The sequence below is a fragment of the Elephas maximus genome, chromosome 1 (assembly GCF_024166365.1).
Source record: "Elephas maximus indicus isolate mEleMax1 chromosome 1, mEleMax1 primary haplotype, whole genome shotgun sequence".
In the NCBI taxonomy this organism is placed as follows: domain Eukaryota; kingdom Metazoa; phylum Chordata; class Mammalia; order Proboscidea; family Elephantidae; genus Elephas; species Elephas maximus.
In genome coordinates, this window is record NC_064819.1 from 72,347,126 (window position 1) to 72,362,813 (window position 15,688).

Here is a 15,688-nt window from a genome sequence, read left to right on the forward strand (position 1 = left end):
ATTACGGAACTTTGCCATCACCCCACAAGGTCCCAATTCTGCTTAGGGACGGGTAATCATCATATTAGGGAAGTCTCACAGAGAAGCTGGGTTGAAGGACCACCAGGGAATCACATAATTACATTTAGATTTGCTGTGTTGACTGTAGGATGAAGACCCTCTTGCTAGGCATTGGGGATGGCGTGAATGAGTAAGTGGTGGCAAAGCTATAGACAATCAGGGCTAATTCCTTCCTCTTATCTAATCAGTCACAATACATATCTGTGGATCTGTCTTAAAAATGTCTCTCGGGTCTTCATACAGCCCGTATCTGTCTCAGCCTCTTAAATAGTCTTCCCGTTTCCCACCCATACATCTGATCTAGTGATTCCGTTTTTAAAAACTACATTTGGGGCCGGCTGGGGTTGTGAGGGAAAGGTCAGAGTGTTTGGGGAACTGCTTAGAATAGCCATAAAGAGATGAGGAGGATTTGAACCTTGTTAAAAAAAAAAAAAAAAAAAAAATTTTTTTTTTTTTTTTTTTTTATGGTTCTGGATAATGTGCCTGGAGCCTGGTGCCTTAGTGGTTAAGAGCTCGGGTGCTAACCAAAAGGCCAGCAGTTCGAACCCACCAACCACTCTGTGGAAGAAAGATGTGGCAGTCTGCTTCTGTGAAGATTTACAGACTTGGAAACCCTATGGGGTAGTTCTAGTCTGTCTTAATAGTGTCTTTATGAGTAGGAATTGACTCGAAGTCAATGGGTTTGGGTTTTTTTTTTTTTTTTTTTTTAAATGATGTGTCTCAGTGTCTCTTAGGGACTCCCCTCCTCACTGTTTAATAATAACCAGAACTCTGACCACAGCCTCAACGACTCACCCTCTTATTGTCTGATATGCCCACTGAGGGTCACTGGTTTGTGCCCAAACCTGTTTATAGCAGTTACAATCAATAAGTTATAATTTAGTGATTACTGATTTGACATCATCCACTCCTTCTTAGTTTCTGCCTTTTCTTAGTCTTTTTAATGCCTTTTGCCTTTGTACATTCTTTTTCTTTTGCCCAGAGTTCCCTTTCTGTACCTTTTTTGCTTGACAAACATGAAGCAGTTCTTTAGGGCCTGTCTGAAATGTCCCAAAGCTGTCCTGGCTACCCCAGGTCGCATATGCATGTCCCTAGCACTTTGCTTATCTCATGTACAGTAAAAGAAACAACAACAAACAAAGCAGCCAGCTGCCACGCGCTTGATTCTCACAGAGCCCTCGTGTGTGTCAGAGAAGAACTGTGCTCCATAGCGTTTTCAATGGCTGATTTTTCAGAAGTAGATCGCCAGGCTTTCTTCCAAGACGCGTCTGGGTAGACTTGAACCTTCAACCTTTTGGTTAGCAGGTGGGTATGTTAACCTGTTGCCCTACCTAGTGGCCTCCATGTACAGCAGAAGCATCTTAATTGACCTCACTCTACCAAGTTGACCAAAGCTCCCATTCCCATCTGTGATGATGCTGGCAGATGCCCTCGCCCATGGATTTACATAGCTGGTAGCTTTGGGGGAGTGTGCTTTTTCATACCTGCCCCCACCAGTTGAATGATATGCCCACTGAGGGTCAGTGGTTTGTTCCCAAGCCTGTTTATAGCAGTCATAATTAAATAGCAAATGTCCACAATTCAAAGTATTTCATATAGCAATGAAATATGAGTGAACAAAGAGTCTACGAAAAGCTGAATATTGATAAAGGTGAATTACTAAAATACGTAAAATTGCTGTCTTGTTGAGGCCCATCCAACTGTTAAAAGATTGGCAGTGAGGTGGAGGGAAAAGGGCATAAAAATCTGGAAAACGTATGTCATCAGATTGCTTTGCAAGTGTCTTCTAGTTCTCACTCTAAAGAAGCTGAAGTTGGATGGCCTACATTGAGGATGTGGCTCATGGGGGAAAGGCCATTAGCAGGGCAGCCAGGGTAGAAGACTTTGGCACCATATACAAAGGCTGGGAGTGGAAAATGTGTATATGCTTTAAATTGAAATAAATTTAGGTGTGTATCATTCTTATGAAATAATTCCCTGTTTTAAATGACTTTTCAAAACCCAACCAACAGCAGGTCTCGATAACGATGGCTAACAGGACTTCTACATTTAATTAAATTTTGGAATATGTGCCTCCAATGCTATATTTAATGAGTCCCTGGGTAACGTAAATCCTGATGGCGCAGTGATTAAGAGCCATGACTGCTAACCGAAAGGTCGGCAGTTGGAATCCAGCCACTCCTTGGAAAGCCTATGGGGCAGTTCTACTCTGTTCTGTTGGGTAGCTATGAGTCAGAATTTTTTTGGGGGGGGTGCACGAACAGTTAAGCACTAGACTTCTAGGGAAAAGATTGGCAGTTTGAAACCCACCCAGAGGCTCTTCAGAAGAACAGGCCTGGCGATCTGCTTCCCAAAGGTTACAGCCTAGAAAACCCTATGGAGCCATTCTGCTCTGTACTTGTGGTATCATCATAAGCCAGAATCAGCTGGACAGCAACGAACAACAACAGTGGTACATTTAACTCTTGGAAGACAAGGAACACGCCTCATTCCTTTTTTTGTTTTCAGTGCCGGCACATAGCAGGCCTTACAGAAACGTCCGTTAGTTGACTAAGTGAATAATGAAAGAATTAAAACACCTTCCTACCTCCACTCGTCATCCCCCTGCCTTCCAGATATTTAGCTTGAGGGTTTTTTGCTTTAAGATGTACTCTACCAATGTATCATAGTACGACATACCACCGGGGGCGGGGGGCGGAACTAAGTCCCCCACGGGTTTAGTTCCGGATGGGTTCTTTTCCTACTGTATTTCTAGGTTTAATGTGGCAACATAAAATAAAGCAATCCAACTCAGTCCCTTATTTGTGTCCAATTTCATGGCCGGCAACTGTTGCTGTAGTAAGATGAGAGACTGTAAAACTGGGGGGAAATTGGTGGCTGGCCATTGTCCAGGAAAAATAGGCAAAGACTAAGACTGGAGAGATTTTGAAGTAAAAGAAATGCTGATGACAGGAGAAGAGGAGACACTTATTAAAATAAGAAGGAAATAAATTATCATTTATCTACATGCATTAAGAGGGGATTTTTGTTTAACTTATGTGTGTTTCATGTAAGACCCTCAATGAGATGGGTTGACACAGTGGCTCCAACAGTGGGCTCAAGCATAGGACCAGGCAGTGTTTTGTTCTGTTGTACATAGGGTCGCTGTGAGTTGGAACTGACTAAACAGCACCCTAACGACAACAATGTATTTGTCTAAACCCTAACAAATTAATATGAGTTTTTATGGAAGCCGGTAGAAGGAATGATAAACTCCAGTGAGTGTTCTTAGTGTAATACAAAGAGATAAGGGTTTAGAAAGAAGGGACAACCAACATTGATTTTACAAAATTTTGAAATAAAATTTTGACATGAAAAAGGGGGAAAAAAGTGTATTTAGATGATTCACTTAATACATTCATTTCTCAGTGAATAAATACTAGAGTCGAAGTACAGAAAGCTTTCTGTTGGGTTTGTTCGTGGATGGTACTTGAAAAGTCAGGTATGCAACTTCCTCTCAGTCTTTTAGTAAAGTAAGTAATACTTTTTCTCAAATGGTATGCTAAATCAAGGTCATGTCTCATTGAATGAATGGAGCTATTAAGCCGGCCTACCCTCAGAAAATGTCCAGTATCGTGTTTGATCTTTGGCTGTTTCTAATTGTAGCGTTTTTACTCTGAATTATATGTTTTGAAATCCTCATATCTGGTCTTTTCCTCCCCTCAATTGCAGCTCGAGTTAACCTTCAGCTACTTGGAGATTCATGGCGTCACCTGCAGCAAGCCAGCTCAGGTGAGTGTGAACAACAGAAACCTGTTTATGGCTGTAAAGTTATGTCTTTCTCGAATTTCTGAAACAATGAAAGGTCTTCTATTTCAGTTTCACTATTTAAAACTTTACCAAGACAGTGTAGAAAAACAAGATTCGGGAATATCAAAGTTTCAGAGAGTCAGTAGTGGCTCTGTGGGCGAGGGTCAGGAATTTGTTTTGATAAGGAGAAAACAGTCTCCATAACTCAGCTTGAAAAGAATTCATTAGCTCTTATGTTAGCTGGCAACATAAACGTAATAGTACTGTTTAGTAAATAGGTTTAACGCTAGAATTTCACAGCTTATTATACAGTATTATATAGGGTCTTTCCAGGGATAGACTGATAAATGAATTTTTTTGGTATTAGTGAGAAGATTTTTAAAAACAGCTTTGTTAAGATATAAATGACATATCGAAAACAAAACAAAACCCATTGCCATCGAATTGATTCCAACTCATAGTGACCCTATAGGACAGTAGAACTGCCCAATAGGATTTCCAAGGAGCTGCTGGTGGATTCAAACTGCAGACCTTTTGCTTAGCAGCCATAGCTCTTGACCCCTGTGCCACAAGGGCTCCAAATGACATACAGTAAACTAAAATACATAATTTGATATGTTTTGACATGTATATATACCCACGAAACCATTACCACAGTCAAGATACCTAATATATTTATCACTCCCACGTTTCCTTGTAAACTCTCACTCTTTCATCTCCTCCCCATTTGCAGGCAACCACTTATCTCCTTTCTGTCACTATAGATCAGTTTGTATTTTCCAGAATTTTATATAAATGGAATTGTATAGTCTGTACTCTTCATTGTCTGGCTTCTTTCAGTCAGTACAATTATTTTGAGATTGTTTAATTTTCTTGCATGTATCAATAATTTTTTCCTTTGTATTGCTGAGTAATATCCCATTGTATGTCTGTATTATACTTTATCTATTGTTGGTGATGAATATTTGGTTGTTTCTAGTTTGGGGCTATTAAAAATAAAGCTGCTGTGAACATTTGTGTAGAAGTCTTTGACTGGACATATGCTTTCATTTCTCATGGGTAAATATCGAAGAGTGGAATAGTTGATCATATGGTAGTTGTATATCTGTCTTTTGAAGAAACTGCCAAATTATTTTCCAAAGTGGTTGTACCAATTTACATTGCTACCAGCAGTGGCACGATAGGATAGTTCCAGTTCCTCCACATCACTGTCAACATTTAGTATTGTCAGGTTTTTTTTTTTATAGCCATTTTAACAGGTCTGTGGAGCCTGGGTTAAAGTGCTCAGTTGCTGACCAAAATGTTGATGGTTCAAACCCACCAGCTGCTCCATGGGAGAAAGATGTGATAGTCTGCTTCTGTAAAGATTTACAGCCTTGGAAACTCTTTGGGGCAGTTCTATGAGTCGGAATAGACTCAGTGTCTGTGGGTTTGGTAGTATTAATTTGCATTTTCCTAAGATATTAAGCATCTTTTCATATGCTTGTCATTCATATATCTTCTGAAATGTCAGTTCAGATCTTTCACAATGTTTTTATTGAGTTGTTTCATATTATTGAGCTTTGAGATTGCTTTATATATTCTGGATCCAAGTCCTTCATGAGATATATGATTTAAAAATATTTTCTCTCAGTCTTTGGTTTATTTTTCATTCTCTTAACTGCCTTTTGAGAAGAAATTTTTAACTTTGATTAAGGCCAATTTTATCAATATTTTCTTTTCTGGAGCTTGCTTTTGGTATCAGCTTGCATAAACCTTTGCTAAGGTCACAGAATATTCCATGTCTTCTAGAAGTCTGATAGCATAAGGTTATACATTAATCCCATGATCCATTTTGAGGTAATTTTTATATATAGTATAATATGTAGAGCAAAGTTGTTTTTTTTGGCTTATGTGTATCTACGAGTTTCCATTTATTTATTCAGTGGTCTATTGTTTGGACACAAAGAGTCTCTTGATTCTCCAATCAGTTGCCTTTGACCTTTGCTGAAAATCAGTTATCCATGTAAGTGTGGGTCTATTTCTGGATTTTGAATCCTCCAGCTTCATCAGTTCGTCTGTCTTTATGCCAGTACCACACTCTCCTAATCACTGTTGCTTTGTAGTAAGTCTTGAGGTAGTGTTAAAAAAAAAAAAAAAAATAGTCCTTCAAATTTGTTCTTCTTTTTCCAGGTTGTTTTGGTGATTCTAGGTGATTTGCAAATTCCGTATGAATTTTAGAATCAGCTTCTTGGTTTCTACACTACACACACACACACACACACACACACACACAAAACAGATGAGGCATTGATTGGGAACACCTTGAATCTATGGATCAATTTGGGGACAACCGACATCTTAAGAATAAAGAATTCTTTTGACCCATGAACACTATATATTTCTCCATTTATTTAGGTCTTTTCAAGTTTCTCTCAGTGTTTTGTAGTAGTTTTCACAATAAAGGTCTCACATATCTTTTGTCAGATTTATTCCTAAGTATTTCATATTTTTTGATACTATTATAAATACATTGTATTTTAAATTCTTATTTCCAATTGTTTCTTGCTGGACCCACCATGTCATCCTATGGGACCTTGGGGGCAAAGGAAAATTGATGCAAATATGGTACACATGTTGTTTGCTGTGCCGTGGACAATGAAGTCCTTTGTCTCTGACCCAGGAGTCTTGTGTCTTCTGCCAACATCCATGAAATAATAGTGTATTTGCTTGTAAGAAAGAAGCTCTGGTAGTGTTGTAGTTAAGTGCTCAGCTGCTAAGCAAAAAGTTCACACTTTGAACCCACCAGCCACTCTGTGGGAGAAAGAAGTGGCAGCCTGCTTCCATAAATATTTCAGCCTTGGAAACCCTATAGAGCAGTTCTCCTCTGTCCTTCAGGTTCCCTACGAGTTGCAATCGACTCGATCGCGACGGATTTCGTTTTTTTGGTTTGGTTTGTAAGTAAGGTAAAATCTGACAATTGTACTAGTTGATACTTCTACTACAGTGCTGAATAGAAGTAATGAGAGCACTCATTTGTCTTATTCCTAATCTTTGGGGAAAGTATTTACTCTTTTACCATTAAGTGTGATGTTACCTGTATGTTTTTCATAGATGCCCTTTATCAGATTGAGGATGTGCCTGTCTATTCCTAGTTTGCTGAGAAGTTGTTTTTTAAAATCAGAAATTAACTTTGGATTTTGTCATATTGAAATGTCTGTTGAAATGATCATATGGTTTTTCTTTTCCTTTCTTTGTGTTTTTACTTGTTAATGTTGTGAATTACATTGATTGTTTTTCAAATGTTAAATCAACCTCTTATTCCTGGGATAAATTCAGTTGGTCATGATGTATTATCCTTTTTGTATATCATTGTGTTTCATTTGTTAAAATTCTGTGAGGGAGTTTTTTGCATCGATCTTAGTGAGGGATATTGGTCTGTTATTTTAAGTTTTTGGTATCAAAGCAATTGTGAGCTCATAGAATGAGTTGGGAAGTATTTCTTCCTTTTTAATTTTCTGGAAGAGTTTGTATAGAGTTGGCAATATTTCTTCCTTAAATGTTTGGCTGAATTTGCCAGCAAAATCATCTGAGCCTGGAGTTTTCTCTTTGGTAAAGGTTTTTTTTGTTTGTTTGTTTTATTAAATTGAATTTTAAATGAAGGTTTACAGAGCAGACTAGCTGCTCATCGAACAGTTAGTACACATGTTATTCTATAACATTGGTTAACAGCCCCACGACATGGCAACACTCTCCCTTCTCAACTCTGGGTTCCATACTGCCAGCTTTCCTGTTCCCTCCTGCCTTCCACTCCCTGCCCCAGGGCTGGTGCGCCCCTTTAGTCTTGTTTTGTTCCATGGGACTCTTCAATCTTTAGCTAAAGGGTGAACCTCAGGAGCGACCTTATTACTGAGTTGAAAGGGTCTCCAGGGGCCATACTCTCAGGGTTTCTCCAGTCTCTGTCAGGTCAGCAAGTCTGATCTTTGTTTTTGAGTTAGAATTTTCTACATTTTTCTCCAGCTCTGTATGGGTCCCTTTATTGTGATCCCTGTCAAAGCAGTCAGTGTTGGTAGCTGGGCACCATCTCGTTGTACTGGACTCAGTCTAGTGGAGGCTGTGGTAGATGTGGTCCATTAGTCCTTTGGACTAACCTTTCCCTTCTGTCTCTAGTTTTCTTCATTCTTTCTTGCTCCCGAAGGGGTGAGACCAGTGTAGTATCCTAGATGGCCACTCACAGGCTTTTAAGACCCCAGACACTATTCACCAAAGTGGAATGTAGAAGATTTTCTTTATAAACTGTGCTATGCCAATTGAGCTAGATGTTCCCTGAGACCATGGTCCCCACAGCTCTCAGCCCAGCAATTTGGTCCCACAGGGAGTTTGGATCTGTCTATGGAGCTACCATGGCCTTGCCTTGTACAGGTTGTGCTGGCTTCCCCAGTATTGTGTACTGTCTTACCCTTCACCGAAGTTACCACTTATCTATTCTCTATTGTTTTTCCGTTTCCACCCCTCCCCTCCCTCATATCCATCAAAGATTGTTTCTTTTTGTGTGTAAACCTTTTTGTGAGTTTTTACAGTAGTGGTCTCATACAGTATTTGTCTTTTTGTGATTGATTTGTTTTACTCAGGATAATGCCCTGCAGATTGATCCATGTTATGAGATACTTCACAGATTCATTATTGTTCTTCATCATTGCATAATACTCCATTTTGTGTATGTACCACAGTTTGTTTATCCATTTGTCTGTTGATGGGCATCTAGGTTGTTTCCATCTTTTTGCTATTGTGAACAGTGTTGCAGTGAACATGGGTATACATATATCTATTCATGTGATGACTCTTATTTCTCAAGGATATATTCCTAGGAGTGGGATTGCTGGATCATATGGTATTTCTATTTCTGGCTTTCTAAGGAAGTTCCATAGCGTTTTCCAAAATGATTGTATCATTTTGCATTCCCACCAGCAGTGCGTAAGAGTTTTGATCTCCCCGCAGCCACTCCAACATTTGTTATTTTCTGTTACAGTGATTCTTGCCAGTAATGTTGGGGTGAGATGGTATGTCATTGTGGTTTTGATTTGCATTTCTCTGATGGCTAGAGATCATGAGTATTTCCTCATGTGTCTGTTGACTGCATGAATGTCTTCTTTGGTGAAGTGTCTGTTCATTTCCTTTGCCCATTTTTTTTTTCATTTTTTAGTTTTTATTGTACTTTAAGTGAAAATTTACAAATCAAGCCCGTTTCTCACACAAAAACATATATACACCTTGCTAAAAAAAAAAAAAAATTGCTCTCGCCCTAATGAGACAGCCTGCTCCCTGCCTCCACTCTTTCTTTTCCTGTCCGTTTTGCCAGCTTCTAACCCGCTCTACCCTCTCATCTCCCCTCCAGACAGGAGATGAAACCATAGTCTCAAGTGTCCACCTGATCCAAGAAGCTCACTCCTCACCAGCATCCCTATCGAACCCACTGTGCAGTCGAATCCCTATCTGAAGAGTTGGCTTTGGGAATAGTTCCTGTCCTGGGCCAACAGAAGTCCTGGGGGCCATGACCACCGGGGTCCTTCTAGTCTCAGTCAGACCATAAAATCTGGTCTTTTATGAGAATTTGGGTTCTATACCCCATTGCTTTCCTGATCCCTCAGGGGTTCTCCGATGTGTTCTCTGTCAGGGCAGTCATTGGTTGTAGCTGGGCACCATCTAGTTCTTCAGGTCTCAGGCTGATGTATTCTCTGGTTTATGCAGCCCTTTCTGTCTCTTGGACTTGTAATTACCTTGTGTCTTTGGTGTTCTTCATTCTCCATTGATCCAGGTGGGTTTAGACCAGTAGATGCATCCCAGATGGCCACTTGCTAGCGGTTAAGACCCCAGACACCACTCTCCAAAGTGGGATGCAGAATGTTTTCTTAATAGATTTTATTATGCCAGTTGACTTAGATGTCCCCTGAAACCATGGTCCCCAAACCCTTGCCCCTGCTACGCTGGCCTTTGAGGCATTCAGTTTATTCAGGAAACATCTTTGCTTTTGGTTCAGTCCAGTTGTTCTGACCTCACCTGTATTGTGTGTGGTCTTTCCCATCACCTAAAGTAGTTCTTATCTACTATCTAACTAGTGAATACCCCTCTCCTACCCACCCTCCCTCCCTGCTCTCATAACCATCAAAGGATATTTTCTTCTCTGTTTCTTGAGTTCTTATAGTAGTGGTCTCATACAATATTTGTCCTTTTGCCACTGACTAATTTCACTCAGTATAATGCCTTCGAGGTTCCTCCATGTTATGAAATGTTTCACAGATTCATCACTGTGCTTTATCGATACGTAGTATTCCACTGTGTGAATATACCATGATTTATTTATCCATTCATCCATTGATGGGCACTTTGTTGCTTTTACCTTTTGCTATTGTAAACAGTGCTGCAGTGAACATGAGTGTGCATATATCTGTTCGTGTAAAGGTTCTTATTTCTCTAGGATATATTCCAAGGAGTGGGATTGCTGGATCGCATAGTAGTTCTATTTCTAGCCTTTTTTTTAAAAAAAATAATTTTTATTGTGCTCTAAGTGAAAGTTTACAAATCAAGTCAGTCTGTCACATATAAGCTTATATATACCTTACTACATACTCCCATTTACTCTCCCCCTAATGAGTCAGCCCGCTCCCTCCTTCCAGTCTCTCCTTTCGTGACCGTTTGGCCAGTTTCTAACCCTCTCTACCCTCCTGTCTCCCCTCCAGACAGGAGATGCCAACACAGTCTCAAGTGTCCACCTGATACAAGTAGCTCACTCTTCATCATCATCTCTTTCCAACCCATTGTCCAGTCCCTTCCATGTCTGATGAGTTGTCTTCGGGAATGGTTCCTGTCCTGGGCCAACAGAAGGTTTGGGGACCATGACTGCTGGGATTCTTCTAGCCTCAGTCAGACCACCAAGTCTGGTCTTTTAATGAGAATTTGGGGTCTGCATGCCACTGTTCTCCTGCTCCCTCAGGGGTTCTCTATTGTGCTCCCTGTCAGGGCAGTCATCGGCTGTGGCCGGGCACCATCTAGTTCTTCTGGTCTCAGGGTGATGTAAGTCTCTAGTTCATGTGGCCCTTTCTGACTCTTGGGCTCATAGTTATCATGTGACCTTGGTGTTCTTCATTCTCCTTTGCTCCAGGTGGGTTGAGACCAATTGATGCATCTTAGATGGTCACTTGTTAGCATTTAAGACCCCAGATGCCACACTTCAAAGTGGGATGCAGAATGTTTTCATAATAGAATTTATTTTGCCAATTGACTTAGAAGTCCCCTTAAGCCATAGTCCCCAAACCCCCGCCCTTGCTCCACTGACCTTCGAAGCATTCAGTTTATCCTGGAAACTTCCTTGCTCTTGGTCCAGTCCAGCTGAGCTGACCTTCCCTGTATTGAGTATTGTCCTTCCCTTCACCTAAAGTAGTTCTTATCTACTATCTAATCAGTAAATAACCCTCTCCCACCCTCCCTCCCTCTCCCCTCTCGTAACCACAAAAGAATGTGTTCTTCTCAGTTTATACTATTTCTCAAGGTCTTATAATAGTGGTCTTATACAATATTTGTCCTTTTGCATCTCACTAATTTCACTCAGCATAATGCCTTCCAGGTTCCTCCATGTTATGAAATGTTTCACAGATTCGTTACTGTTCTATATCGCTGCATAGTATTCCATTGTTTGAATATACCATAATTTATTTAACCATTCATCCGTTGATGGACACCTTGGTTGCTTCCAGCTTTTTGCTGTTGTAAACAGTGCTGCAATAAACATGGGTGTGCATATATCTGTTTGTGTAAAGGCGCTTATTTCTCTAGGGTATATTCCGAAGAGTGGGATTTCTGGGTTGTATGGTAGTTCTATTTCTAACTTTTTAAGAAAACGCCAGATAGATTTCCAAAGTGGTTGTACCATTTTACATTCCCACCAGCAGTGTATAAGAGTTCCAATCTCTCCGCAGCCTCTCCAACATTTATTATTTTGTGTTTTTTGGATTAATGCCAGCCAGCCTTGTTGGAGTGAGATGGAATCTCATCATAGTTTTAATTTGCATTTCTCTAATCATGGCGGGCATTTCCTCATGTATCTGTTAGCTACCTGAATGTCTTCTTTAGTGAAGTGTCTGTTCATATATTTTGCCCATTTTTTAATTGGATTATTTGTCTTTTTTGTAGTTGAGTTTTTACAGTATCATGTAGATTTTAGAGATCAGTGCTGATCGGAAATGTCATAGCTAAAAACTTTTTCCCAGTCTGTAGGTAATCTTTTTACTCTTTTGGTGAAGGTTTTGGATGAGCATAGCTGTTTGATTTTTTAGAAGCTCCCAGTTATCTAGTTTTTCTTCTGCATTGTTAGTAATGTTTTTGTATACTGTTTATGCCATGTATTAGGGCTCCTAACGTTGTCCCTAGTTTTTCTTCCATTATCTTAATCATTTTAGATTTTATATTTAGGTCTCTGATCCATGTTGAAGTCGTTTTTTTGCATGGAGTGAGGTATGGGTCTTGTTTCATTTTTTTGCAGATGGATATCCAGTTATGCCAGCACCATTTGTTAAAAAGACTGTCTTTTCCCCCATTTAACGGTTTTGGGGACTTTGTCAAATATCAGCTGCTCATCGGTGGATGGATTTATGTCTGGATTCTCAATTCTGTTCCATTGGTCTATGTATCTGTTGTTGTACCAGTACCAGGCTGTTTTGACTACTGTGGCATTATAATAGGTTCTAAAATCAGGTAGAGTAAGGCCTCCCAGTTTGTTTCCTTTGCTCATTTTTTAATTGGATTATTTGTCGTTTTGTTGTAGAGGTGTTGGATTTTCTTGTAGATTTTAGAGATTAGACCTGTAGGCTGATTTTTAATAGCCAAAAAAGTTTTTCGCATTCTGTCGGTTCTCTTTTTACTATTTTGGTGAAGTCTTTTGATGAGCATAAGTGTTTAATTTTTAAGAAGATCCAGTTATCTAGCTTATCCTCTGGAGCTTGTGTGTTGTTGGTTGTGGTTTGTATCCTATTAGGTCCTCTAACGTTGATCCTATTTTTTCTTCTATGAACTTCATAATTTTTGGCTATATTTAGGTCTTTATTCCATTTTCAGTTAGTTTTGTATATGGTGTGAGGTATGGGTCCTGTTTCATTTTTTTTTTACAGATGGGCATCCTGTTTTGCCAGCACTATTTGTTAAAAAGACTGTCTTTTCCCCATTTGACGGACTTTGGGCCTTTGTCCAAGATCAGGTGACCATAGGTGGATGGATTTACATCTGGGTTCTCAGTTTTGTTTGATTGGTCAGTATATCTGTCGTTGAACCTCTTTTGGCTGTTTTGACTACCGTTGCTGTATAGTACGTTCTGAGGTCAGGTAGTGCAAGTCCTCCTACTTTATTCTTCATATTCGATAGTGCTTTACTTATCTGGGGGCTTTTTCCCTTTCCATATAAAGTTAATGATCAGTTTTTCCATCTCTTTAAAGAATGTTTTTGGTATTTGGATCAGTATTGCACTGTATTTGTAAATCACTTTGGGTAGAATTGTCATTTTCACAGTGTTGAGACTACCTATCCATGAGCATGGTATGTTTTTCCATTTATGTAGTGTTCTTTTGGCTTCTTGCAGCAGTGTTTTGTAATTTTCTTTGTATAGGTCTTCTACATCTCCATATAGATTTATTCCCAAGTATTTTATTTTTTTTAGGGATGATCATAAATGGTATTGTTTTCCTGATTTCGTTTTCATCATTATCTCTATTGGTGTATAGGAGTCCAACTGATTTTTGTATGTTTGTCTTTTATCTTGCAACTCTGCTGAATCTTTGTATTAGTTCCAGTAGTATTCTCATGGATTTTTGGGGGTTCTCTATATCTAGTATCATATTGTCCACAAATAGGGATGGTTTAACTTCTTCATTATCAATTTGGATGCCCTTTATTTGTGTTTCTTGCCTTCTTGCTCTAGCTAGGACTTCCAACAGAATGTTAAATAGGAGTGGTGATAAAGGGCATCCTTGTCTTGTTCCTGCTCTCGAGGGATATGTTTTAAGCGTCTCTCCATTAAGAATCATGTTCACTGTTGCTTTTGCATAGGTGCTCTTTATTAAGTCAAAAAACTTCCCTTGTATACATATTTTATTGAGAGTTTTTATCAGGAATTGGTGTTGGACTTCGTCAAATACCTTTTCTCTGTCATTTGAGATGATCATGTGATTCTTTCCTTTCGTTTTGTTTATGTGGTGGATTACGTTGATTGATTTTCTAATGTTTAACCACCCTTTCATACCTGGTATGAATCGTAATAGAACATGGTGCATTATTTTTTTGATATGATGCTGAATTATATTGGCTAGAATTTTGTTGAGAATTTTTGCATCTATATTCATGAGAGATATTGGTCTATAATTTTTCTTTTTTTTGTGGTGTCTTTGCCTGGTTTTGGTATCAGGGGTATGCTGGCTTCATGGAAAGAATTCAGAAGTATCACTTCCTTTTCTATGTTCTGAAATAGTCTGAGTAATACTGGTATAAGGTCTTCTCTGAATGTTTGGTAGACTTCTCCAGTAAAGCCATCTGGGTCAGGGCTTTTTTTGGTTGGGAGTTTTTTTTTTTTTTTTTTAAATTCTGTTTCAATCTCTTATTATGGATCTGTTCAGAATATCAACGTCATTTTGTGTTAGTTTGTTTCTAGAAATTTGTCCTTCTCCTTTAGGTTTTCAAAATTTTTTGGAGTACAGTTTTTCGTAATACTCTGTTATGATCCTTTTTATTTCAGAAGGGTCTGTCGTAATGTCCCCCATCTCATTTCTTATTTGGGTTATTTATGTTCTCCCCTCGTTTTCTTTTGTCAATTTGGGCAGTGGTTTATTGCTTTTTTTTTTGATCCTTTCAAAGAACCAACTTTTGGTTTTGTTGATTCTTCCTATTGTTTTTCTATTCTCTAGTTCATTTATTTCTGCTCTGATTTTATTATTTCCTTTCTGTTCCTGTCTGTGGGCTTCTTTTGCTGTTCCATTTCTACTTGATCAAGTTGTTTAGCTAATGTTTTGATTTTGTCCTTTCTTTTTTGATGTGTGCATCTATTGCTATAAATTGACCTCTGAGGACTGCCTTTGCTGTGATGTATGTGCTTTTGGTATGATGTGTTTTCATTTTCGTTTGACTCTAGAAATTTTTTGATTCTGATTTTGATTTCTTCTGTTACCCAGTGGCTTTTTAAACCCAAAACCAAACCCAGTGCCGTCGAGTCGATTCCGACTCACAGTGACCCTATAGGACAGAGTAGAAGTGCCCCATACAGTTTCCAAGGAGCACGTGGCGGATTCGAACTGCTGACCCTTTGGTTAGCAGCCATAACACTTATCCACTACACCACCAGGCTGTTTAACCGAGTGTTAATTCAGTTTCCATGTAATTGATTGTTTTTCCTTACTCTTCCTGTTGTTAACTTCTACACTCATGGCATTGTGATCAGAGAAGATAGTTTGTATTATTCCAGTGTTTTGGATTTTCCTTAGGGTTGCTTTATGGCTTAAGATGTGGTCTATTCTGGAGAACGTTCCATGTGTGTTGGAAAAGAATGTGTACTTTTCAGCTTTTGGATGGAGTGTTCTATATATATATCTATGAGGTCAAGTTGGCTGATTGTGCCTTTTAGCTCTTCTGTATCTTTGTTGAGTTTCTTTCTAGATGTTCTGTCCTTTACCGACAGTGTTGTGTTGAAGTCTCCTGCTATTATTGTGGAACTGTCAGTTTTCTCTTTTCAGTACAGTTAGAGTTTCTTTTATGTATTTTCGAGCCCTGTCCTTGGGTGCGTAGATGTTTATTATGGTTAAGTCTTTGTGATGGATCATCCCTTTAA

At 39.1% G+C, this 15,688-nt stretch overlaps 2 protein-coding genes across 8 annotated transcripts in view; one reads left to right on the plus strand and one right to left on the minus strand.

The window, feature by feature from the left end:
• LOC126076526 (cytidine monophosphate-N-acetylneuraminic acid hydroxylase) overlaps positions 1–15,688 on the minus strand; it is a 509,905-nt gene that overhangs the window by 467,757 nt on the left and 26,460 nt on the right. The gene's annotated exons all lie outside the window — the stretch shown is intronic.
• Positions 1–15,688, plus strand: part of CARMIL1 (capping protein regulator and myosin 1 linker 1) — a 398,843-nt gene that overhangs the window by 178,621 nt on the left and 204,534 nt on the right. For 6 of the 7 annotated variants that reach the window (XM_049884969.1, XM_049884962.1, XM_049884966.1 and 3 more), the window contains one exon: positions 3,772–3,831. In XM_049884969.1, coding sequence (XP_049740926.1) covers positions 3,772–3,831 — 60 coding nt within the window. Of the gene's footprint in view, positions 1–774; positions 3,665–3,771; positions 3,832–15,688 lie in introns of those variants that run through there. The other variant, XM_049884983.1, reaches the window with a different exon arrangement.